This window comes from Danio rerio, chromosome 16 (assembly GCF_049306965.1).
Source record: "Danio rerio strain Tuebingen ecotype United States chromosome 16, GRCz12tu, whole genome shotgun sequence".
Lineage (NCBI taxonomy): Eukaryota > Metazoa > Chordata > Actinopteri > Cypriniformes > Danionidae > Danio > Danio rerio.
Window position 1 is genome coordinate 25,011,787 of NC_133191.1, and position 27,742 is coordinate 25,039,528.

A 27,742-nucleotide genomic window follows, 5' to 3' on the forward strand; every position below is an offset into this window, starting at 1 on the left:
CTGTCTGTGTGTGTGTATCATTGTGTGAATGACAAGACCATTTTTGTTTGCCTCTTAAATTTGCAGCCCTAAATTCGTTTTCATTCATTCATTCATTCATTTTCTTGTCGGCTTAGTCCCTTTATTAATCGCTACAATGGAATGAACCGCCAACTTATCCAGCAGCTTTTTACGCAGCGGATGCCCTTCTAGCTGCAACCCATCTCTGGGAACCATCCACACACACATTTACACACACTCATACACTACGGACAATTTAGCCTACCCAATTCACCACCACATGTCATTGGACTGTGGGGGAAACCGGAGCACCTGGAGGAAACCCACGCAAAGGCAGGGAGAACATGCAAACTCCACACAGAAACGCCAACTGAGCCGAGGTTCAAACCAGCGACCCACTGACCTTCTTGCTGTGAGGCGACAGCACTACCTACTGCGCCACTGCCTCGCCTAAATTCGTTTTAGTTTAATTTATTAATGTTGTTATTAAATGAGTTCCTGACTCTCAGTGGTCATTAAAATTCTGATGGCACTTCGCTTAAAGAGTAGAGATGTAACACCGGTGTCCTGGCCAAATTCCCTTACCCATCCACCGAATTGGCTCTCTCAGTCTCTCCGTTCCATCTATAGCTGGTGTGTGGTGAGTGCACTGGGGAAATTGTCCTGTGGCTGCCATCGTATCATCCAAGTGGATGCTGCACACTGGTGGTGGAGTGGAGACCACTTCTTATGATTGTGAAGCTCCTTGGGTGTATGGCCATACACGATAAATGCGCTTTATAAATACACGTTACTATTTACTTAGCTACTAGTTTAATGTTTATTTTCATGTTGCATTATATTGTCTTCCCTTGTGAAAATTAACCATGATTTTATTAGCGGTAAAGTTTAGTAACCATGATTGTTTGCCAGACTGATTAGGCCTACTGGGCCCAAGCTTTTTTTCACTACAACGACAAAGGCTGATGTAATTCATCACCATCCAATTTCAGCTTTAATAATTAATATCAGATTTATTAAGTATTTATTCTAAATATCTCAGAAATGAGTAATTATGCTTTAATGGTTGAAATGAGCTAAAATATTAATAGTATGCCTGTTACCAAAGTGTTAATCATACTAGAAAGCATGCATTAAAACATATATTAAAGGAGTCCCAGTTTATTTACACACTGGGCAGAGTTAGTGATTTTGGGGCCCTAAACAATTCCAGCCAAGCGGCCCAAAAGTTCATCATTCGATCTTATTTTCTATATTTTATCTTAATGCAAAATAATAATAACATGTAAAGTACTTTGTGAAACTTTAGAAATGATTTGTTTTCTTAAGATGAATTCACAACTAAACATAAAAAAATCGCTTTTTTTGGACTGGTTCATAAATAAAGGTGGGGAACACATTTAGCAGATGTAATAATTACATTAAAATGAGAAATTAAGACCCTCACTTCACAAAATATGATAGAAAACAATGTTATATACAGTTGAATTCAGAATTTTTAGAACTTGTTAGATTTATCAGCCCCCCTTTGAATTTTATGGTCACACTTTACAATAAGGTTCATTAGTTAATGTTAATTAATGGATTTACTAACATGAACAAACAATGAACAATACATTTACTACTGTATTTGTTTCATGTTAGTTAACGTTAGTTAATGAAAATACAGTAGTTCATTGTTAGTTCATGTTTACTCATGGTGCATTAACTAATGTTAACAAGCATGGACTCGGATGTTAATAATGCATTAGTAAATGTTCAATTATGATTAATAAATGCTGTACATGTGTTGTTCATGTTAGTAAACGCATTAACTAATGAACCTTATTGTAAAGTGTTACCAATTTTATTTATTTATTTTTTATAATTCCCAAATAATGTTTAACAGAGCAAGGAAATTTTTATGGTCTGATAATATTTTTTTTCTTTTGGAGAAAGTCTTGTTTGTTTTATTTCAGCATGAATAAAATCAGCTTTTATTTTTTAAAAACCATTTTTAAGGTCAAAATTATTAGCCATTTTAAGCTATATTTCGATAGTCTACAGAACAAACCATCATTATACGATAACTTTCCTAATTACGCTAACCTAACCTAATCAACCTAGTTAAGCCTTCGTCACTTTAAGCTGTATAGAAGTGTCTTGAAAAATAACTTGTAAAATATTATTTACTGTCATCATGGCAAAAATAAAATAAATCAGTGGTTGCAAATGAGTTTTTAAAACTATTATGTTTAGAAATGTGTTGAAAAAATCTCTGTTAAACAGAAATTGCGGGGGAAAAATAAAAGGGTGCATATAATTCAGGGGATTTAATAATTCTGACTTCATCTAATTTATAATATCATATATACTTCTATGTATTTATTTGGGGGCCTTCAGATTTCCTGGGTCCCTAAGTGGCCGCTTATCTTGCTTATTTTTTAAATCTGTCACTGACAGTTACTTATAGCTATGATAGATTTATATACAGCAGCATATTTACCTGGTAAGTGGGAGGGCATCCTGTCACATTTGGCGCAAGTAGCAAAAACAGCACATCTTTTTAAAAACACAAACAAACTTATAATAATGTCATTTTTGTGATTTGTTCATCTTGCTGTGGTATTTCAGCCTGATCTCACGAGAAAACGTAAGTATTTTACGTTTTGCCAGTTTAGTGGCTAATTCGTACGAATTCGTACGAGTTCAGTCGTACGAAATGGTACGATTTTAAAAAGGAGGCGTGGCACCTGACCCCACCCCTAACCCCAACCGTCATTGGGGGATAAGCAAATCGTACTAAATTGTACGAATTAGATCGTACGAATTCATATTGTGTTGGGTATTTATGACTGTTGGTCTCTGTTCCATTGTGTCTGAGTTGCTTTCTGTCTTTTTGTTGTGTTTATCGTGACATCCAGCTCTGGTTATCCTGAAATAAAATGTCAGCAGAGGGTGGGCAGGGAGAACCAGCTCATTTTCATTTAAAGGCACTGGCACTGGCACACTTCCCTCTGATCTAAAAAATGTACATTTTCAGTGGGGTATAATAAATGATGTGATGGGTATTTTGTCCTGAAACTTTAGACACATTCTGAACACAAAGGGCTTATTTTACATCAAAACTGGAGCCTTTTAATTATGGATTTATTTTGGATTAATACAAAACAAATTCTCACTAACTGACTAATGTTTCTGTATTTATTTTTTGTTAATTTGTGAATACTTTGAGTTAGCAACCTCCGCACTTTGCCACAGACAACTTCCTTTTTAAATTCAAGAAATTTACCAATTTGAATGTAGAATTTTTTATATATTTTACTGACATTTTTACATATCTTTACTTTACATCGTAAACATATACTTTGAGTTTGAAAAAATCTGTCCCCATAATACTGTGTATAATAAGGATAATGACAATCAAATAGGCTACTTGAAAAATCAACAGCAATGGATTGGAACAACCAGTGCTTGTAACTCCAAATTTAGCCTAGCACTCACAATTGAGATAAACTAGTTGAATTTTTTCTTGTGTCTATGCTTTAAAAAATGCTCTGAAAATAATTGTTGTGCCAGCAGCAGTATACATTTGTGTATTGTAGTTAATTCTAGTAGCTGCAGTTTCAACGTGCCCATGATGGAGAGAGCAGTTTAGGTGATTTTGTTAATGAGCTCATTGATTACACTCAGTGTTGTAGCTGCTGTTACCTCTCAGCACCGGTGAGCCTGTGAACAACACACTGACAGCAGAGAGGATGCTACAAATGGTGAGTGAAAGAGTCAGCTTTATATTATGTCTCATTGAGAGTTATGATCTCAAAGAATTATCTCTTGACTCAATAACAAAATTAAAACAATCTTGATATGACTTCATCTCCAAGGTGCGTATGAGTCTATATTCAAATCCCGGCCTAAATATATGCTTAAAAATTATAATAAGCTAAATTGTCCGCACTGTAAGTCCTGGTGCTCCCTGTAGGGGGGTTAACCGTTGGGCTAACGACCCACCTTATAAAAAAGATGTTACAAAACACCAACATGATGTGGCTAAATAGTAACTTCAATATATTAACAGCACTGGGAGTTAGTACCTCTTTAAGTAAGTGTAAATTTTTAAACTGCAATTATTATTACATATTTTACAAATACATATTTTAATGTATTTGCTGATACACCTTTTTTTATATACATTATACCTTTTGTTATGATCATGGCTGTTTTTATATATATACTGAAAACTATTTGAAAATTTAACAGTTTGCTTTGCAAAACAGTAACTATTTTTTCATGTTTGTAAAGCAGTGTAAGAAAATTGCTAAATTGGTGAAAGTAGTCAGCCGTTTGATATTATAATGATGGTGCCATTGCCATAAGCTGAATATAGATTGAGGGAGAAAAGGGAAAGCAGGACAGACTGACTGAGGGTCCTTGATAATGGTTGACTGGCTTTTTCATTAATAAATGAGTAAATGGAGTCTGATTAAGGTAATTCGGAGTGCAATTTATATTTGAGAGTATAATGTCTATGCAGAAATTGAATTATTTTCATTTAATTTTAAATGTCTCACTTTTCTTGAGATGCAAGAAGCATTACACCAATTTACCTGCCATTACTATTATATTTATATTTTCCACTGTACATTTATTTCTTAAATGAATTAGATACTGTATGATCAATAGAATATTCTTAATACTAATGGACAATTTGATTTCCTCTCCATTCAATTAAAAATGCAACATTATATTATGACATTTTTGTTTGTCTTCAAGATTGATTGATGAATATAATGTAAAAGAAATTGAACGATAATTTTTATGCTTGTAATAGTGATTATATATGATGAAGGTCTTTTTTTGCATATTTCAGTTGCTTTTAGTCAAGTGGAAGTTCAAGTTGGACTTTATTGTCATTCCGCTACATGTGTAGACCTAAAGTGATACTAAACATCATAGCAGTTTTTAAACTGTGTATAATTAAAATACTGTAGCTGTCATTTAAATAAACTATAAATATTTAATCCTCGTGCATTATTTACTACCTTTTGTTATGCTCATGGCTGTTTTTGCCCCATTGATTATATTGACATTCTTTTGACTGCAAAGCCCTGACACCATATAATCATGCATTCTTGATTGTTGGTGGGTTTCCCTGTTGAAATGAGGTAAAATGTATATTTTTACTGTTGATGATCAGTTGGCTCTGTTAATCCTTTTATATGGAATTCTGTGGACTATGAGAGCAAATTATAGCGTGTACATAAATACACTTGCATAGAAATGCTTACTAAGTTATGAGAGCTGATGTGATTATTTTGATTTTGTCAGACATATCAAGATAAGTGTGCAAAGGTCTCTCTCACTCTTACACATTCACACTCATATATGTTGTAGTGTACACCAGATAACACCATATAAAAAACACTACGTTTTGCTCATTTTTAAAACATACCACCATATACATGTCTAAAGACAGCCCAGGAACTGCGTTTTTTGCAATTTTCGATTTTTCAAATCATCCAGAGGCCGATGTGTACACTTTTTGAGATCTCAAATTTATCTCACGAGTGCCATTTGCACCTGCTGTTCTCAAGTAAATCCGCCAGAGGCCGCTGTCAACTGACTGACTGACTGATCGATTGACTGACCGATCTACTGACCCACCCTCCTCCTTCCCTAAACCAATAGTGTTTTCAAAAGCACAGATTGACCCAAACACCCACTTCCCTAAACCCAACTGAAAATCTTAAAAGGCAACCCAAAAAAAGAAAAGCCCTCACCTGATTTTTACCACTTTTTCAGATTTTACCCCATTCTCATCCAGTTATTTACTTGTTCATTTTACTTTTTGGACTCTGTTTTTGTCTTACCTGACCTGACTTAACTGTTCTTCGCCAGACTCAAACCCCATCATTGCTCCTCTGCATCTCAAGTCCGCCAACGTACATGGTGAGCTAACTGGACAAACTGGTTATAACGGGAAAGCCATCCATATGAAGGTAAGCAGTCAGCTACTAAGTGCAAAAAGGAACGGCATCATACCACCCCGTAACGGTTCATTTCAATGACGAAATGCAGTCATACGTACTATACTTTTGGCTATATAATTCTCGATCTCCAGAAATGTAATAGTATATAGGGCTACATTTTCAGAATGAGACTGTGTTGCAACTTGCTGCACTGCAACTGATGGTCTACAGCAAAAATTAAAAATAGTAACTCTTACCATCAGGAAAAACCACCAATACATGATTATAAGTTTTCATGGCTTTGCAATAAAACAAAAGGTCATTATAATGGAAGTCAGTGGAGCAAAAACAGCCACCAACATAATGAAAGGGTAGTAAATTTACCCAGAGTCTGTTGTTGAGTTTTTTGAAAAACTTTTTTTAAAGCATTTTCCCAAAGTATGTATCAGAATAAAATTTATAACCAAAAGTCATTCAATTTGCTGTTACACAGAAAATGTTGTGGCCAAGTTCATCTTCAAAATCACCCCAGAGTAGATGAAAGCATCCCCAAAAACACACAAGGGTTTTAACTATACACATTGAGACAGACTACAAAAGTACTATATGGCAAGTAGAAGCAATATTGTGCAATAGAGGTATTCCAGGTTGAAAACATTGTTGTTAATTGATATAACTGTGCTTTAATTTTATCCATCTAAAGTAATTCCCTAATTCATAAACCTTTGTAGTTTTTACCAAGAAGGAACCTAAATTGTTGCATCAGTGAACAAGTTGTAACAATACATTTTCTATTTATTAATGAAAAATACATTCCTGAAATTTGTATTTCTTTTGTTTTTTAAGCATGAAAGTAAATGTAAAAAGGATAACAGTCAACATAGTGGTGTACATGCAGTCATGTGTAACTATATTGCTGTTTGTCTGACTTTAGGGTGTCCTCTGAGCCCGAGACTGTCAGATTGTTTCTTCTGTCCTCTCTCAGCCCTGCAGCTCTGCTTCCTCTCTCATCTCCTGCAGACAGCAATGTTTGGTGTCGAGTCTGTCCTTCCTCCAGGCTGTTCTTCTGCATGCTTTGGTCCACACACAAGACCCTGGTGAGCAAGAGAAAACAATGGTAATAAATAGATATGTTCTTTCAACTGAAGGACATACAGAGATGTTATGGCATTGCATTTCGATTTGAATGAACTGCATGAATCATGAAACCATTTTTCATGTAAATTAAGAGTCATTTTAATTAACAAATAAATGCTGAATGCAGTCAGCCAGTTAAGTCTTTGCCTGACTGACTGACTGAGTGCTTGGATTAAAATGCAGTGCACGCTGTTCAAATCTCATTACAGCTGTCTTCGATCTATTAAGGAGATAGTTCACCCAAAAAGAGAAACTGGATTCTCATTTACTCCTAACAAACCTGTACAACTGACTTTTTTGGTGGAAAAAAGGTCACACTTTATTATGACAGTCTGATTGTTGAATTTAAGTTACATTGCATCTACCTGTACATGCCAACTAATTCTCATTAGATTACAAGTAGACTGTTAGGTTGGGCTTAGGGTTAGTGTAAGTTGACATGTATTTCGTATAGTCAGTAAAATGTCTGTTGAAGATGCTGTTTCAACAGATATTAATCAGACAGTCTACTAATACTCAAATGGACCATCAAAATAAAGTGTTAGAGAAAAAAAATGTATTGAAGAATGTTTTTAATCAAACAGTTTATGTTCATATTGACCTCTGTTACCTAAACAGAAATACTAGCATTCTGATATGATATCAAAATACAGCAGAAAGAAACTCAAGTTTTGAACAAGTGAAGGGTGTGTAAATAATAACAGAATTGCTTTTTTGAAGTGAACTATCCCTTTAAGTACACAATATAAAAAATATATTTTATTTTATTTTTCAATATGATTTTGAAGTTAAAACAACAAAGTTGAAGCTTAACCTGGTAAGTTTTTGCTGTCTCAACTAGTCTGTAATGGAATGTTTTTCAACTCAACTTAAAAACGTATGCTGAACCAGCATCCTTTAAGTTGCACCCCATGCTTCCAATCCAGCAGGTGGTGGAATATGCACCATTAAAGCCTGGTTTATACTAAACACGTCCGCTAATTCGCTTGAGAATGTGATCGTCAGCGAATGTGACATCATCTTTACCTGTGGCTGCGGCCTAAAGATAACGAGAATTATTTAAATGATTTATTAAATTTCCCATTTATTATATTTTATTAACGTCTATAGTCACTGGAAAACATCCATGCACACTCATTCACACTCATTCACACTCATACACTACAAACAATTTAGCCTACTCAATTTACCTGTACTGCATGTCTTTGGAGTATTGGGGAAACTGGAGCACACTAGAACACGGGGAGAACATGCAAACTCCAAACAGACACGCCAACTGACCGAGCTGAGGCTCGAACTAGCAACCTTCTTGCTGTGACATGACAGCACTACCCACTGCTCCACTGCATCGCCAATATGAGTCATTTTGAAGAGATTTGTCAGAAACAGGCCCGACTGTACAGACATCTTTATGATCCATCCATGTGTGATCATAACCAGATGGACAATAATTATTGGCTAGATTTTGCAACATCAGTAGGAAAGGAGAACATTTTTTTGTTAAAAAAGTTTGGAAAAACTTGAGGGATACATTTGTTACATCCAAAAAGAGAGGCCCTGGCAAAAGTAAAAACTAAAATGAAGCAACAATTAATTTTTTGATCAATGGAAAAGAATATTTGACTGTATCGGTTTACAATTTACCAATGCCTTGTTTTTCTAGGTTTTATTGGTGATAATGGTTTATTCCATTATAAAAAGTATATTTGTAGAGCAACCCTTGTTCTGTTGTCATTAATGTTTTAATAAACTTTAAAAGGTAAAACTGTCCGAGATATTAACAAAAGCAAAAAGTTTGATTTAAAAAATCTTGAATGTTTATAAAAATCTTTAAAATCATTCATTCATTCATTTATTCATTCATTCATAAGTCCAGCTGCAACCCATCTCTGGGAAACATCCACACACACATCCACACACACTCAGGGCCGGAGCAAGCTGAACTGCCGCTCTAGGCAAAGGATGGTCGCGCCGCCCTCAACCCTAAAGGGAAAGCACGGGGTATTATACCTCACTAGACGTGGATATAACTGAGGGCGCGGGTGGTGATAGGAACGCTGCCCTCTCTATTCGGCCGCCCTACGCAGAAATAGGACGCGGGTGGTGAGGGTAGTGTCGGGGACGCCGCCCTCTCTATTCTGCCGCCCTAGGCGGCTGCCTAGGTTGCCTCTATGGATGCGCCGGCCCTGCACACACTCATACACTACGGACAATTTAGTCTACCCAATTCACCTGTACCTCATGTCTTTGGACTGTGGGGGAAACCGGAGCACCCGGAGGAAACCCACGCAAACGCAGGGAGAACATGCAAACTCCTCTTTAAAATCATCAAAGTAATATATAAAAATTATTAGTTTAAAAAAATGAACAATATTAATGATATGACGTAGTTCTGGAAACTTCCTACTTCTTTGTTTATCCAGGCGATATCCTGCCAATTAAACACCATAAGAGGTCAGACACATGGGATATTTTTCACCAGATTTTTTAATTGTTCAATCATCACATTTGGTAAGTAATGCTTCTTCAAATTTGTGACTTGTAAAATGACATTTATGAACGGATCCTCAATGTATTGCTCCCTGAATAAATGTTTCTAGAGCAGATCTGACTTTTGCCAAACCATGTGGAGTTTGGCCACATTTATAAAGCTTAGTAAAGTTTGTTTTAGGTTTGAATTCACAATATCTCTATATGTGTATAAAAATAGTACTTTTTTAGTTCCCTGACAAATCTAGGTATTTTTATTTATATTTTAATGGATCTCTCATTTACAGTATATACAGTAGAAGATATTTTGGAAAACAGTAATTCATTTAAGTATCCCTTTGTCATTTTAAAGGTTGAGAGCAGACTGACTTATTAAAGGTGTGACTTTACCAGTATTTCCATATATACAGTAGTCAAATATTTAAGAACAAATATTTGCCAAATATTGAATTTCTCATTCTAAAGGTTGCAGCACATTCCCAGAGGCCACAGACTAACTTACAACAGGTGAGGTTTTACATTTGGAGTCGTAGACACAACATTTAAAACTGTGACTTCACCTATCAAATTTAGATCATCACAACCATTAGACAGCTTTATAGGATAACCCACAGATGCAGTAATCAGTCTAAGTTTTTGACTCTAAAGGCACTGCTGTTCATTTAGCAGATTTCACTGGGATGAAAATGTGTTTCGGTAAGAATGAGAAGGTTATGACTGCGCTCTTTTCTTGGCCTGATCCACAGGAAATACTTTTAGCTGTCTGGCTGGCTTGAAATTTAATTGGCGGCTGGCAAAGCAACCTGATTGAATAAAGGCAGTGAGGTGAACAATGGTCTTTAAGTGAAGACAGATAGCAAAAATGCATCAGCATACATCTTGTTTTCTGTGATTATTATAGGTTTGTGCGTCACTGTAAAGCTGGATATGCTCCTCCACCTCATGTATTGGCTCTAGAAGATGCTGATGAGAGAGGTGAGAGTATTCTTCTGCATGAGATCTGCAGTGGCTCAGCTCTATTTGTGTCTTTTTTACACTCTAAACATAAGGTATGAAGGCATATACAACAACAGCAGAACTGTTTTTTAATAGAATCGTAATAGAGTCGTTTTCTAATAAATCATTAATGTAATGTGATATTAAGGCTTTTAACTATTTAATGTATTCTTATTCAAAGGGACAGTTTATACAAAATGCTGCCATTAGTCACATTTGACTTGTTCCAAAGCAGATTGAGTTTTTTTTTTCTTTTTTTTTTCTGTTGAACACAAAAGAAGATTTACAGTATATTAAAGAATGTTGGAAACCTGACTGACAACCACTGACTACCATTGTATTTATTTTCCCTATACTGTATCAGTGGTTGCAAGTTTCATACATACTTTGATATATTTTCTTTTGTGCTCAACTGAGTAAAATAACTTGGAACCACTCAAGTACTGTATGATGACATAAAAATTATCACATAATTTACATTTTTGAATTTAAAATTTTCTTTTTATTAGTATCCGCTTGTTGAGTGTGACGTCACGCAAAGTGGCTTCCGGGTCCAAGGGCTTCATCAAACTGTATAGGGAGACTCAACAAATGGTAAATGGTAAATAATAAACATGCAAAGTGAGGAAATACTTTTAAAATTCACGATTGCAATATATATAACGTGCCTAATAAAAGAAATTCCTAAAATTTTTGTGTCTGTAATGCAGCAAATCCAGAGAATGTTGTGTAGACCATCATTTGATATAAAATTCACTTTGATGTGTGATAAGACTAAAAAGGAGTCTTAAACAAATATTTACTCAATTCATATTAGTAGCGGTTTGGACCCAGAAACAGTACTCCATACATCACGACTTAACAAGCACTCCTAAAACTTTTAAGCACTCTTTAGCACTCTTTAACTCTTAAAAAGACAACATTATTAATTTTGAATGCAACAGGTAAAAGAGAATTTAGGTGTAGGGATAATTTACAGTTTGAACCCAAAAATGACCCGTCTGTCAGATGAAGACGAGGCGCATAGAACTGATTAATTTTATCTTTGCCATGATAACAGTAAATAATGCTTTACTAGATATTTTCAAGAGAGTTCTATACAGCTTAAAGCGTAATTTAAAGGCTTAACTGGATCAATTAGGTTAACTAGGCAGGTTAGAGTAATTAGACAAGTTATTATATAACGATGGTTTGTTCTATTAAAAACAAATAAATATATATAAAGGGGCTAATAATTTTGAAAATGTTTTTTATTTGTTTTGTACTTTATTGAATATATTCTAGCCCAAATAAAGCAAATAAGACTTTCTCTAAAAAAAAAAATATTATCAGACATACTGTGAAAATGTCCTTGCTCTGTTGAACATCGTCTGGGAAATATTTAAAAAGAAAAGAAATTCAAAGGGAGGCTAATAATTCTGATTGCAACTGTATACTGTAGATGTTTAAACTAGATTGGTTAAAACACATAAGATTTAGAAAATGTCAATGTGTGTGCGTGTGTACAATATCTCAATGTTTCAAACATACAAATGTCAGACAGCCACTAGGCAGTTTAGAGCCGATCCCAGACCTGTTAAAGGATCCACAATCGAATAACACACAACACACACACACACACACACACACACAAACACACACTCAAAGTACAATCTGTTTCTTATCCAAGGCAGAGTGTACTCTCGGCTGTCTTATCAAAACTGGTTCAAAACCAGTACAATCTACATAAAAACAGGAAGTCATATACAAAGGAATTAACTTGAAAAAGATTTAACTCTTCAAATAGCAAATATCACTTTAGACATAATGAACACATTAGCAAATGTCAGTAGAAACAGTTGTTTCCAATCCTTGGAGTCCACTCAAGAGGTCTGACCTCTGACCTGGCTGGGTAGATCCTGAGGAAACAAATCCTTTGTCATAAAGAAAAGCAATCACACACATATTATTCCAGTTTTACTCTGAAGTAAAATGACACTATTCTACTTAAAGCAGAGATCGCAATTTTTTTGTTAGATCCATTCCATGAGATCAGCTTGCCAAGCCTAATACTTTGATTCAATAGAGGCATAATACCACAAAATTATTTGTTAAAGGGATTTTTATAAAAAAAAAAAAAAAACAGCTTGTTAAAACTAAAGTGTGAAGACCTAAAGTTAATAGGAAATAATACATTATCTTTATTTTATTAGCCAATGCGTAACATATTCCTAAAGTGTAATTAATTGATATGCTACATTTATAAGATTTGTATGTTGATTATGTATCATGGAAAATCTGCAACAGGTTGCCCAGCTTTCGCAGTATTACAGGTAACGTTAGGAGAAAGCCATGAGACAGATCCTCCCTCATCAGAGAACTGATAAAAAGTAAACAATAGAGACGTGTGACTGGAAACACACTCCAGGTGTGACTGGAAATGTCTTATTTGTCCACCTGTGACGCTGTGCGTGGTGTGGTCCTTCGCTTCCACGCCGTGCATATTATTATTAATAAGTATTAAGTGCATAATACAGTACAAAATGAATAATTATTAAATAAGTAATAAGAAAGGCCACTATAAGAAGAAGTATCTGAGCAACTCTACTGTAACTTTAACATTATATTAAAGCCCAGGATTCAATACCCTGTCACTGACAGAGAAATGTTCAAAATGAATTCATTATGTTTATTAGATAATGTCAAGCACTGTGGAAAGATCACATAAAGGTTAAGCTCTGATTACCAGTAAGACAATGTAATGGCTTTAAAACTTAATGTTCACACGTTGGCACCCTAAACACATGGCTTCACACATTTAGGACGATTATAAACACACTTCACTGCATATGTCAGAAGAGATATGTCATTTTTTTCTTTTAACACATGTATCTAATTGCTCACTCTCCTGTCTGTTTTTAGAGGCCTCTCTGTCTGAGAAGGGATATAGTCTGGTCATAGATAGATACAAAGGCAGAACATATACATATATAACATTATCTGTATTGGATCATGCAACACTAAAGGTTGTATACAGCAGTATCCAACAAATCTGTTACTTTTATTATGTTGTAGGGCATATGAGTATATTGTTATGATTCCAAACTCAATCATGACTCAGATCTGCCCCTTGAAATTATGTCGCAACTCCCTCGCACTTCTGTATATGTGGCGAAACCCAGCTTTATGAGTTGTATGCGTAACACATTCAAATATGTTAAACCTATATGAAAACCCTAAAAAAGTTTACAGATTTTATTCATAATTTCTCACTAAGGTTAAGCAGTTATGATTTTATGTCACAATTCTAAACAAAACAGCCTAATCTGTGAGATATTGTCAGGGTTTATTTTTTTATGCTATATTTTATATTTATTGCTATATTTATATTTTATATTTATTTTTGTTTTGTTTAAGTTTTATATTTCTTGCTCCTGTTTATATATCTGTGCACCATAAGCCAGGTGCATAGAAGTTTTAGGATGAATTAGGCAAAAATCTGAGAAAAAATCTCATCCAGGACCTCGGTCAGTTCCAATGTTCTGCCCAAATTATCTGGTGAAGTTTGTACAGGTCTAATATTAAACCTCCTAATTTGCTGGCATACAAACCTGGATGATTATTACTATGATAACATCAGTAATTTTAGAAAAGGCCAATGTTCAAAGATGAAACAAACTGCTGTACAGGCTCATCGGAAAGAAGAACTCCATGTGGAAATTAAGCAACAGTGTTAGTGACTGTACAAAGAGAAGGCCTTCACCAGGGGTCACAAGTCGCATTCCTGAAGGTCCCGTGCCCTGCAGGGTTTAGTTCCAACTTACCTCAGCACACCTGCCTTGGTGTTTCAAGTACAGTATATCTAGTAAGACCTTGATTAGCTTGTTCAGGTGTGTTTGATTAGGGTTGGAGCTAAAATCTGCAGGACACCGGACCTCCAGGAACAAGTTTGGTGATCCCTTGCCTACACAGAATCACATTAGTTTGATGTACAATACTGAATGAGATTAGAATTTTGTTATCTCGCCAGCTAGCAGATTTGATCACACTTTATTTTGATGGTCCATTTGTTGAATTTAAGTGACATTTCATCTGCATGCCAACTGATTCTCATTAGATATAAGATATATATAAGTTCTCTGTTAGGTTGGGATAAGTGTAAGTTGACATGCACTTGCTACGTTTCTTATGGTCAGTTAAATGTCTGTTAAAAAAGGAATATCAACATATATTAAGCAGACAGTCTACTAATACTCAAATAGACCATCAAAATAAAGTGTTACCACTGATTTAATCATTAGCCAACCTTAAATGACAATCTCCTCTATAAGATGTGTGGTTTTGTAGTTTTTGCTTTATTTTAATTGATGTAGTTTGTTACTATGGTTACCAATTGCATCCACCTGTTCCTTGTTAAATTAACTTATTTACGCCATTGTCACTAAGCTAACTAGACAATAAGCTAGTGTGACCACAGCTTAAGGCCCCCAAGCGTCAACATCCCGATCTCCTTTGTGAAGCCAATACGGAAGTAACTAAAAGTGCAATTCATCGACTCACATTTGGGGGCTGGCTTCAGTATCTCTGGATGTTCATTAACTGCAATGCTAAATTGGCCAATTTTACAAATAATAAAAACTTTTCAGCATGGTACGCACTGGTTTTGGTGCATAAAGCTAATATCAACCATCAAGACAACTGTGAGGGGGTGATTTTTTTTTTATAATTCATCTGTTTTGTTTTTATTAAGTCTGCATAATTAAGGGCATGGACACTTGAGTGACAGCTAGGTCTTGCTGGTCACCGTCACTTCATAATTTATTATGTTCTTTAGAACTGGATTTCACTCCAGAATCTGACAGACTCATTAGCTGTAGGCTATAGAACAGTCGTTTAAAACGTTGTCATAAAGTTTTATGCCTAGATTTTATAAATAGCCTTGCATTTACTAACACAGACTATAGTTGAAGTATTTGGGAGTTATTTGTGATTTCAGAAAAATGTCATAAGAACATTGTTTAGTGTCTCAAAGTGTTATAACAGTGTTTATTTAAAAGACTCAACACTTTATTGCTATAGTATACAACCAAGCACATGTGGTCAGAACACAAACAAGTCACAGGTAATGAAGTATTAAGCATTTCACCCAAAGAAAAGCCAGTCTAAGCAAAATGCTAGCAGGCTTCTGTAGCTCCACTGACACTCTGCCTCTTTTGCTCTTTTTGGTCACCCCCGGTCGTTTCATTTGCGTTCTTCAGAAACCTATTGTTGACGTCACGGATACTGCATCCATGTCTGATACAATCTATAGTTAAGTCCTGTGTATTTATACCGTTTTATTTTGTCTATTGTTGCTTAATGTATGTGTCAAAGTGTTTTATCTTTGTATCATGTTCTCCTGAGATTTTTTTGGTCTCAGTTGTAAAGATATAAACTTGAAATAGATATGAAATAATAATTTTGAGTTCTTGCTAAACTATTTTTTGAGTTATATTTCAAAAACTTTTTTTTCCGTACAGTTAGACTGTTTTCCTCATAATTCTCAGTTATAACCCAGGTTCATTCTGATTACATACCACTATATACATTTCTGAGAAGGGCAAAATACGTCCAAGGAGCTACATTTTTTTTGCAGTTTTTGTTTTTCGCAAGTTCACCAGAGACCACTGTGTACTATTTTTCAGATCTTAAATTTCTCTTGCAAGTGGTTTTCGCGCATGCAGAGTCCATTTTCGACTGACTGATTTACTGTCTGACCAACCGACCGAAGACCCCACTCTCCCCCTTCCCCAAACCCAACCAATAGTGTTTTTAAAAGAACCAACTGACCAGCCCACGAATTACTAAACCCAACCCACAGTTTTAAAAAGTAATCCAGAAAAAGAAAAGCCCTCATTTGATTTTCACCACATTTTCAGGTTTTACTACATTCTCACTCACATTTACTTCTCCATTTTAATTTTTGGCTTCTGTTTTTGTCTTGCATATTACCACAAAGCATTCATTTTAAAGACGAAATACAGCCATACATACTTCTGTCTACATAATTTGCGATCTCATGAATCGTATATAGGGTTACGTTTTCAGAATGAGCCTATGTTGCTCAGTTTAAATATTATATTTGTGATGATTTATGATATGATTTAAAACAAGTGGGATACAAAAAGAAATAAGCACAATTGTAAATGAAATATAGGTGTTTTTTTTTTTTTAATTCTGCTGTAGAAGCATGCTTCCATGTAAACCACACTACTATGAGGGTTTATGTTTATTAGCATTCCTCTGTTTCTCAGCATGGGGTATTGAGGAGGAAGAGGACAGATGGGTGTTGGAGACAAGAAGGAAATATTATTTGACTGTTCGTATCCATGACGACCAGGGCCATACAGTTCACCTGTCACAGGTTGTGCTTTATAGTCATTGATTTACGCACTGTTTGCTCCACTGCGTCTCTTGACAGGAGCATAACTTCTGAACTTTAACCCTGGGCAGAATGTGCTGATTGTTGTGGAGAAGACGGAGGGGTTAGTGACACTGGAGTCTACAGCTGATCACTCCTGTCATCTTCTGCAGATCCTCATGAAAGGAAAAACTTTTGCAAAGGCAACACTTTATAGGAATCTCTCTGAGGTAACATATTCAGTGTTCACACACATATACTTGCACACTTCGTTCATATTGGTATGAACTGTAGCATTTTTACTTGAAACTACATGCCCATAAGGTGAAATATAATTGCAGTAAAGTAATACAATTCCAATTAACTGTTATAAACTGTTACCATCTGTAAAAATCAAACTGAGAATAGAGTACATTGATGAAGAACATGTCACTTTAAGAAATTGCTGATCTGCTGAGATTTTTACACACAGGCATCTCTACTCTCTACGGTTTACAGGGAAGGGTCCAATAATATGGTTCATGAAAAAGAGATCCATTGAGTGGCAGTTCCCCTTCGGTTGGGGAACTTCAGTGCCATGAATGAATGGGAGGATTCGGATCAGAAGCCGCTTGTCTGGAGAGTATTGAACGGGCCAATGAATGAAATTAATTGGCAGCGTAAGCTTGCGCAGGTGTGCGGCATCTGCAATTATCTCAGCATATAAGCACACCTGAAGCCAGCAGACGCCATCCTTTTCGCTTCAGATCCTTTCTGAGTGAGTCGATGAGGGTTCCTCTTGCTGATCAGCACTTCAGAGCGAACGAGTGTGTCTCCCGGTCCAGAGTGGGTCTTCGCGGTGGCAGACGGTCGAGCTGGGTTTCTCCCTTGCCTGCGGTTCTTTGGGTCCGGTCCTCCAGAGCGATGCGTATTGTTGCAAACTTTCCTAAAAGAGCAACACAGTCGTGCAGCACGTCCTTTTCAGGATGGCGCTCCGACTGTGCGTTTCTGGATGCGGGGGTTTCCTGGCTCCGGATGATGGACACGATCACTGCATTGCATGTTTGGGGGTCCAGCATGTTAATGCTGTGTTCGCGGGCGGTTTATGTCGTCATTGCGATGCCATGACCGTTGCACAGCTAAGATCGCGGCTAACTTTCGCAAGAGAGCGAGCCACCCCAGTTGCCTCCTGTTCTAAAAAAGCAGCGGGCGCTCGGGCAGATCTGAGGGTTTCAGCGGGAGATAATCCGCCGCCCACGGGCTCGCGGACCTCTCGCTCCTCACGGCGCTCCATCCAAGCTTTGGGTAGTGGGAGTGATCCGTCTAACCAGATGGTAGCTCTCACACTCGCTGACACCGGAGATCAGATGTCCTCCGCGGCATCGGAGGGTGGGCTTTCACTGTCCGACGAAGATCCGGACCCGCTCGCCCCCTCCGGGCAGGTGAGCGCTGTCAAATCGGATCCTGAAGCGGACATGTTAGCCGTGCTTTCCCGGGCTGCTATGGCCGTGGGGTTGGAGATGGTTTATCCCCCAGCTCCGCGGCCGGACCGACTAGATGGGTGCTACGTAGAGGACCAGAAGGCGAAGCCTTCGAAGCCTCTCGTCCCCTTCTTCCCGGAAGTGCACAGTAGGCTCACGCAGTCTTGGAGGGCACCTTTCTCTGCCCGTGCTGCGTGTGCCTCCGCCCTCACCGCCCTTGACGGCGGAGCTGCCAGGGGGTATGAGGCGATCCCGTCAGTGGAGCGCGCTATCGCGGTCAATCTTTGTCCGCGCGGCGCCTCTACGTGGCGGGGTTTGCCCCGCCTCCCGTCCAAAGCCTGTAGGTTGTCTGCCTCCCACGGAGCCAGAGCTTATAAGGCTGCGGGCCAGGCTGCTTCTGCTTTGCACGCGATGGCCACCTACCAGCGCTACCAAGCGCAGGCGCTGGCCGAGCTGCACGAGGGCGGGTCCAACCCAAGCTTATTACATGAGCTGCGCACCGCGACCGACAATGCTCTTCGGACTACTAAGTCCGCCGCGTGTGCGCTGGGGAGGACGATGTCCACACTTGTGGTTCAGGAACGCCACCTCTGGCTAAACCTGGCCGATATGCGCGATGTTGACAAAGTTCGCTTTCTTGACTCGCCCATATCCCAGGCTGGCCTGTTCGGCGACACCGTCGGTGAATTCACCCAGGAATTCAAGGCGGTGAAAGAGCAGTCGGATACGATGGGCAATGTCATCTATCGGCGTGGCCGTAAGCCCGCTCCGCCCGCCGAGCCATCCACCTCCGCTGTTCCTCGCCGAGGGCGCCCGCCAACGAGTGCTGCCCCGCCCCCGCCTGCGCCTCCGGCCAAGCGGGCGCGGCGTAGACCTCGAAAGCAGGCAGCCCCTCCTGCCCAGGGCGCCGTTAAGTCCGGTAAACGGACCGCGAAGCGTCCCTGAGACAGGCCATCCGGAGAAGAGGAAACTTGATCTTTCCCCGCTGGAGGGCGGGGCCCCGATAACAACGGTACTTTTCAGTGCCACCAAAACATCAGTAAAAGAGCACTTTTTCCCTTCCCCGGATGTGACTGCACGAGTTCTGCCAGTCCGGGACGCGCTGCCTTCCGGCTCACAGACTCTACGTGCTTCGCCAGTGGCTCACGAGCGCTGGGGGGACGGTCTCCCTTCCCTCAGCCCTCCAGCCCCCTCTCCGGAGTCAGGGTGCGGAGCCAGAGCGAATTGCTCTCCTCCAGCTCTTCCGCGGGACCCTCGTGCTTCCCGGATCAGCACACCCACTCCGCGCTGCCCCACCGCTGGTACGTCAGCGATTGTAGCGATGACTCCATTAGCGAGGGCTCTGCCTGCCTGGTTAGCGCGGGCCAGCCCCTCGCGGTGGCTCATACGCACAATCAGACTCGGTTACGCGATTCAGTTCGCGAAACGGCCCCCCAAGTTTACGGGCGTGTATTTCTCCAGGGTCAACCCCCTGTCCGCCCCTGTCTTGCGAGAGGAGATTGCTGCCCTCCTGGCGAAGGGTGCAATCGAGCCGGTTCCTCCAGCCGAGATGGAGAGTGGGTTTTACAGCCCATACTTCATCGTACCCAAAAAGAGCGGTGGGTCACGGCCAATCCTAGATCTGCGCGTTTTGAACCGCTGTCTGCACAGGCTGCCGTTCAGAATGCTCATGCAGAGGCGCATTCTCCAATGCGTTCGTCCTCAGGATTGGTTTGCAGCCATAGACCTGAAGGACGCGTATTTCCATGTCTCCATTCTTCCACGCCACCGCCAATTTCTGCGGTTTGCGTTCGAGGGTCGAGCGTGGCAGTACAAGGTCCTCCCCTTCGGGCTCTCTCTGTCTCCGCGGGTCTTCACCAAACTCGCGGAGGGTGCCCTAGCGCCCCTTCGGCTCGCGGGCATTCGCATACTCAATTATCTCGACGACTGGCTGATTTTAGCCCACTCGCGGGAGCAATTGATTATGCACAATTATGCAGGGACAAGGTGCTTCGGCATCTCCGCCTACTGGGGCTTCAGGTCAACCGAGAAAAGAGCAAACTCGCCCCCGTGCAGAGGATTTCTTTTCTCGGGATGGAGCTGGACTCGATCACCATGGTAGCGCACCTCTCCGAGGAACGCGCTCATCTGTTGCTGAACTGTCTGAGGGAGCTCGACAGCAAACTAGTGGTCCCACTGAAGTTCTTTCAGAGGCTCCTGGGGCATATGGCATCCGCAGCCGCCGTCACGCCGCTCGGGTTGCTCCATATGAGACCACTTCAGCACTGGCTTCACGATCGGGTCCCCAGACGCGCATGGCACGCGGGCACACACCGGGTCTCGGTTACTGCGCTGTGTCGCCGCGCCCTCAGCCCTTGGAACGACCCCTCGTTCCTACAGGCCGGTGTGCCTCTAGGACAGGCGTCCAGCCATGTTGTTGTTTCAACAGACGCTTCCAACACGGGTTGGGGGGCCGTGTGTCGCGGGCATGCGGCTGCGGGCCTCTGGAAGGGTGCCCAGCTGCATTGGCATATCAATCTCCTAGAGCTGTTGGCAGTGTTCCTCGCTCTCCACCGCTTTTTACCGGTGCTGGAGCGGCAACACGTGCTGGTCAGGACGGACAGTATGGCGGCGGCGGCGTATATCAACCGCATGGGGGGTATGCGCTCTCGCCGCATGTCTCAGCTCGCCCGCCGTCTGCTCCTCTGGAGTCACCCGCGGCTGGAATCGCTGCGCGCCATTCACGTCCCAGGCACGCTCAATCGTGCAGCCGATGCGCTCTCACGACAGCTGTTACGCCCTGGAGAATGGAGACTCCACCCCGAGTCTGTTCAGCTGATATGGGCGCGATTCGGGGAGGCCCAGATCGATCTGTTTGCTTCCCCCGAGAACGCTCACTGCCAGTTGTTTTTTTCCCTGACCGAGGGCTCTCTCGGCACGGATGCACTGGCCCACAGCTGGCCTCGGGGCATGCGCAAGTATGCGTTTCCCCCAGTGAGCCTGCTCGCGCAGTTTCTGTGCAAGGTCAGGGAGGACGAGGAACAGGTTCTGCTAGTTGCGCCCCTTTGGCCCAACCGGACCTGGATATCAGAGCTCTCACTCCTCGCGACGGCCCTCCCCTGGCGGATCCCTTTGAGAGAGGACCTACTCTCTCAGGGACAGGGCACCATCTGGCACCCTCGCCCCGATCTTTGGAACCTCCACGTGTGGTCCCTAGACGCGAGGAAGACTTAGGTAACCTACCGACTGCGGTCGTTAATACCATCACTCAGGCTAGAGCCCCCTCCACGAGGCGCGCCTACGCCCTGAAGTGGAGTCTATTCACTGAATGGTGCGTCTCTCGCAGAGAAGACCCCCGAAATTGCCAGATTAGTGTTGTGCTCTCTTTCCTTCAAGAGAAGTTGGACAGCAGGCTGTCGCCCTCCACTCTCAAGGTTTACGTGGCCGCCATCTCCGCTTATCATAGCGCAGTAACTGGCGGCACCGTGGGAAAGCATAACCTGGTCATCCAGTTCCTTAGGGGTGCTAGGCGAATTAATCCATCTCGCCCCCCTCTCATGCCCTCTTGGGATCTCGCCCTCGTTCTCACGAGTCTGCGATCCGATCCCTTTGAGCCACTCGAATCAGTATTTCTGTCCCTGAAGACAGCTCTGCTGGTTGCGTTGGCCTCCATCAAGAGGGTCGGGGACCTGGAGGCATTTTCGGTCAGTGACTCGTGCCTGGAATTCGGGCCGGATTACTCTCACGTCATCCTGAGACCCCGCCCCGGTTATGTGCCCAAGGTTCCTACCACCCCCTTTAGAGATCAGGTAGTGAACCTGCAAGCGCTGCCCCCGGAGGAGGCAGACCCAGCCCTTTCTTTACTTTGTCCAGTTCGCGCTCTGCGCATTTATGTGGACCGTACTCAGAATTTTAGATCATCTGAGCAGCTCTTTGTCTGTTATGGCGGTCGGCAGCAGGGAAGTGCCGTATCGAAACAAAGATTATCCCACTGGATTGTGGATGCCATTTCACTCGCTTATTCGAGTCGACATCTGTAGAGCTGCGGGCTGGGCGACACCCAACACATTTGCAAGGTTTTACAATCTGCGAGTGGAGCCGGTTTCCTCAAGGGTATTAGGTAACCCTTTGGTGATTGAGGAGACAACTCGGTAGGGTGTTGAAACACGCTTGCTGCGCCATTCTCCTTAACACGGAGGTACGTGCGCCTTTTTATCTGTCAGTAAAGTTCCCCGTCAGGTGAGCCCTGCAGATTCCTCCATGGCCCCCAGCACTGACTCAGCGGAGGAGTCACTTGCTGGCCCACTACGTTGTAGGTCTGCCCGCTGGTCAGCCCGCGTTTTGGGTATAGGTGCCTGCTATGCGTGATTCCCACTAGGCGATCCTATATGCTTATTCCGCCACGGTTAAGTCCCCCCCCTGGGCGGACCCGTGTCTTCCCTCTCCGCTAACCACTCTTTTGCTATGCGTACTCCCCCTTTTTAGGGCTAGTCCATATGTAAATTCTGCCATCTATCCCCCCCTTGGGTAACGGATGGCCTCCGCAGCGTCCTCCCTATCGGGATTGCACGCTTCCCAACGTACTGTCGTATTTCCTAGAATTATCTAGATGCTCATGACTTCCCAAAAAATATATCTAAATCCATAAAACTTCTGTTGAAGTAGGATAAATTAGGGCCAGGGACACGTTGGAGGACCGCGCCCCCCATGATGTGGGTGCGTCACGCTTGCTTGACTATCTCCTCATCGGGGGTGTTGGTAAGGTGCAGTCATTATGGCGCTTTCCATACTTCTCCCATTCATGGCACTGAAGTTCCCCAACCGAAGGGGAACGTTCGAGGTTACAGAAGTAACCCTTCGTTCCCCGAGGAGGGGAACGGAAGTGCCATACTCCGTCGCCATAATGACTGTCCCTTAGCTGTTTGAAAGTCTCTTCAGCTTAAAAGGATGGCGTCTGCTGGATTCAGGTGTGCTTATATGCTGAGATAATTGCAGATGCCGCACACCTGCGCAAGCTTACGCTGCCAATTAATTTCATTCATTGGCCCGTTCAATACTCTCCAGACAAGCGGCTTCTGATCCGAATCCTCCCATTCATTCATGGCACTTCCGTTCCCCTCCTCGGGGAACGAAGGGTTACTTCTGTAACCTCGAACGTTCTTTGACTCTGTGTGGTGATAATCTACTGATGTCTTAGGTCAGAGGAGAATTTCTAGACTTATTTAGCTGAATGGCAACAGTGAATAAAATAACCAGTTGTTACAACCTAGTTCTGTAACGAAGCATCTCACAGCATTTCACACTTTAAAGCAGAAGAAGATGGGTGCTATTCCTGCCAGCTAAGATTAGGAATACGTTCTTAAACAATAGAAGATTGGAAGAAAGTTGAGTTTTGAATTCAGTTTCAAAAATAAAATGGTAGAATTTGGCATAAACAACATAAAAGCTTGAATCCATTCCTGTTTCCAGTTTTTCCAGTTTTGTTATTTGCAAAATAAATGTGCAAGAAGAACCATTTGAAAAATTTGCTATCTGTAATGACGGGAGGGAGTGACAGAGACAACTGGAGGTAAGATCCACAATGCAGGTTTATTCAGCGTCAGGCAAGCAATGATCAAACAGGTGAAAACGGATATATTCAGGCAGTCCAGAATCGTTGTCATGTAAACAGGCAATAGGTCGTAAGGCAGGCGGCTTAACAGGATAACAAGGAAGAACAAGGCTAGGGTCTAAACATGGAGATAAACAAAGACAGGGAGAAAACACGTTGTAAAGTCACTGAAACAGCTAACAAGACTCGGCAAACAGGATGGGTGAATGAGTGGTTTATGTAGGGTGAGTAATTAGTCTCTGACAAGGCTCAGCTGGTGAGAATGCAATCAGTCTTGATGAGTGAGCATGTGTGAGTGTGACCGGGAAGCATGTATGAATATGTAGTCCAGGGGAATGCGGAAGTGTAGTCCTTAGTGTTCGTGTGAGAACCAGCGATCTCTGGAGAGCGATCGCTGGTTATGTGACACCATCTATAACCAGATTTAACCATCTATAACCATATTTCCATCCAGAAAGTGGTTATGTGACACCATCTATAACCAGATTTAACCATCTATAACCATATTTCCATCCAGAAACTGGTGTGTATGACATGAAAATTGATAAAAGGTAAGTTTTGCATAAATTTTGGTGTTTTGCAATAGAAATTTCCCCTAAGTCTTTTGTATACATGTTTTTGTTAATATTGCAAATTACTCTATGCCCGGGGTGTCAAACTCGCAACCCTGCACAGTTTAGTTCCAACCCTGCTTCAGTACACTTACCTGGAACTTTAAAACAAGCCTGAAGAATTCAATTTGTTTGATCAGGTGTGTTTAATTACCAAAATAAGCCTGGCTTTTTTTCTAAGCTTGGTTTATGGAACAACATGCTACATGATGAGATTTGCAGTGATAAGCTAATTGTCTGTTTGCACCAGACAAACACCACAAAAACTTAAATACAGCCATTCAGAAGCACAAAATATGCACTCAAAGACAGTGTGTTTAATGACGGTGAAATGTTCGATACCGCACGTCATATAAGAGAAAAAAGCCTCTGCATTTCTCGATAACTCAGATGCACTAGGTTAGAAAGCCGTGTGTGTAGACTATCCTGTCACAAAATGCGGCGAAAATTCAACTCGACGGTCAGCAAAAGTTTGCTTACAGTGTTCAATTGTTTACACACAGAGAGCAGCATTTACAGCGGATCTTTCAATATTGTAGTGATATTAACGTACTGTAAACTATAACTTAGAAATCATTTTGACTAAGGTCTGTCTTTAAACAGTGAAAGAGTACTGCTGACCATACGAACTATAACTTTGCCATCTGAATTGACAAAGAAAGGGTACTGATTGTACACACTTTCCGAATCTGTAGACAAGACAATACTGGAGCTGCGTCTTTTTTTAAAGGAGACAAGCAGCAAATCCGGATCTCACTATTGATGAGAAATGCTCTCGAGTAAAAAAATGTTTCAAACAAACGCATTTCTGCCGCGTGTCGCGAGCACTGATCCACACGTGGATCCAGCAGCGCTTCTCATAGAGAGAAAATGATACAAAACCTTCACAATATAAAAGCAACACTGGCGACCCGTATCTTCAAACAATTCTTATTCTTTTCCTACAACTTTTGGCAACACGACGTGTGTTGTCTATCTGCCGTCTGAACACTGTTTCCGGTTACAGTCTAAGAAAACTAGCATGCAAATTAATGAAGTTGCAGCACATACAAAATGGAGTGCGCTGATTGGTTTGAACCAAGTCTTACTCATGAATGAATGCAACACACTCAGAGACGTAATACAGGACACCCAGGTACAGACGTCCAGTCTACACGCTGAAATACATGCTTAGATCTCATGGCCATGACGCAGCTTCAAAAGTTCGTTTTAAACAGGAAGTACGAATTTGCTCGAAAAAACGCAAAAACAACCAGTTTTCACTTTTTAGTGAGATATAAGTGTCCTTATAGTGTTTTTAGCTGTGTGGGACACATATATGACTGTCAACAGCTCAAAAAATGTGTTTTGGTGGCTTTTCCAGTGCTCTACTGAACACATGTAATTTCATGACACCAAATGTGGTTGAATACCCATTATTTTGACAGTTTTTTAAGTCGTTTTTTGTGGCATCAAAAGTGTTAATATAGAACTCTCAAATTAAATGGTACAATATTTTATCAATATTTGACATGTCCATCCCTTTATGATTACAGTAAATCTATCTTGTGGTGGCAACTTTCAGAAGAATATTACACACGTACGTTACAAAGCTCATTTCACCATGTACATACATTGTTTATAAAATATTTATTATTGTGGTGACAAGGATGAATATATAGACAATTTCTTGTTATGTGGCTGATTTCATGCTGAAGAAACTGTTAACTTTCTTTTTATTTTTAATGTTCATCTCCAGCTCACTCCTGTGGGATGTTCTGCAAAGCTTTTTTGAGCAATCGACAGCAACTAAGAAAGATAAAGTTTTGCAGATAGTCAATTTGTCATCGCTGAGCTTCTAAATGTGCACATGAATAGTTATGCTTGCTTTTACCAGAACCCCATGGAATGGTTTCGCTGAAACAATTGTGTTTATTCTGCTCTTTGTCCTTTGTTGACCCATGGGTTTAATTACACACTACCAATGTCATCAGTAACATAACATGTCAAATATCCTAGGTTGGGAATTGTGTTCAGTTCATTGCTCAGTTTGAGAGGTTCAGCAGGTTGTTTCACAAAAGCACAGTTCAGTCTTATTGGAGTAAATGGCACAAGCTGTTTGCAGATCTATTGGGGAGCCCCATCTGATGGGCTTGATAAGACAGCAAACAGGAAATGAGGACACACAGTGTGAAGTGTAAAGAGAGGCATGGGGTGTGTAGGGAAACCCATTGTTTAAAAAGAAAAAGACAGCGTGTCTCTTCTGCGGGTAGCACTGTGGTGGCAGAAGATGAAACGCTTCATAGAGGGGGGCAGTTTTATCTGATCGTCATGCAGGCGTTATGGTTCTGTAAGAAGCGCTCCGGGGGAAAAATTGCTCATTAGTTTTGGTCTGCAACTTCCTGTCGATCCATGCTCACTTAGAAGGATCATCCACTAGATTAATGGGACAAAAAAGAAAGGAAACCCTTCCAAACTACCTCCAAGGGAAATCAGCCTTTAGGTAGGCATAAATTTTGCTGTCAGACTCTCATGGTGAGCGCAGTGGTACTGCTTTGTGATTTGGCTGACTATTGAGCTGATTATTATTAACTACATGGGGATTTCCCAGTCTGAAATTTTCATAGAGTTTGTTCTGTGGTTTTCTGTTATATTTTTTAAATTATTTTATTTAACTTTCATGTGTCTTCACACATTTTGTTGCAATGGACTCCCATACGTACAATGGAGTGAACAAGTGTTTGTACTCTTATTTCTTTTTCTTTTTTTTTCTTTGCATGTTTATCATACTTTTCAGACCATTAAAACTAATTTAAATATTAGTCAAAATAACACATCATGCAGTTTGTAAACTAAGGGTGCAGTGATCCCTCAACAACATCCAAAAAACTGCAGGCATCACTTGCTTGAGTTAAGGTGTGTTCGTGACCACCATAAGAAAGGAATGGACAAAAATGTTTGTATGGCAAAGTTCCAAGACAAAACCACTGCTGACCAAATAGAACATAAAGGCTTGTCTCAGTTTTGCCAGAAAACATATTGAAGTGTGTCTGATTATGTGTGGCATAAAGGTAACACAGCAGAAAAAGAACACAATATTAACAGTAAAATGTGATGGGTGTATTTTGATGGTCTGGGACTGTTTTGCTGCT

The 27,742-nt window shown here is 40.8% G+C and overlaps 1 protein-coding gene across 1 annotated transcript in view; it reads left to right on the forward strand.

Moving 5' to 3' along the window:
* The first annotated feature begins 9,621 nt into the window (after positions 1 to 9,621).
* Positions 9,622 to 27,742, forward strand: part of LOC141378093 (nuclear pore membrane glycoprotein 210-like) — a 32,332-nt gene continuing 14,211 nt past the window's right edge. The window contains exons 1-3 of the mRNA XM_073925518.1: positions 9,622 to 10,550; positions 16,844 to 16,953; positions 17,043 to 17,180. Of these exons, the coding sequence (XP_073781619.1) occupies positions 17,130 to 17,180 (51 nt within the window). The 5' untranslated portion in view covers positions 9,622 to 10,550; positions 16,844 to 16,953; positions 17,043 to 17,129. The remainder of the gene's footprint in view (positions 10,551 to 16,843; positions 16,954 to 17,042; positions 17,181 to 27,742) is intronic.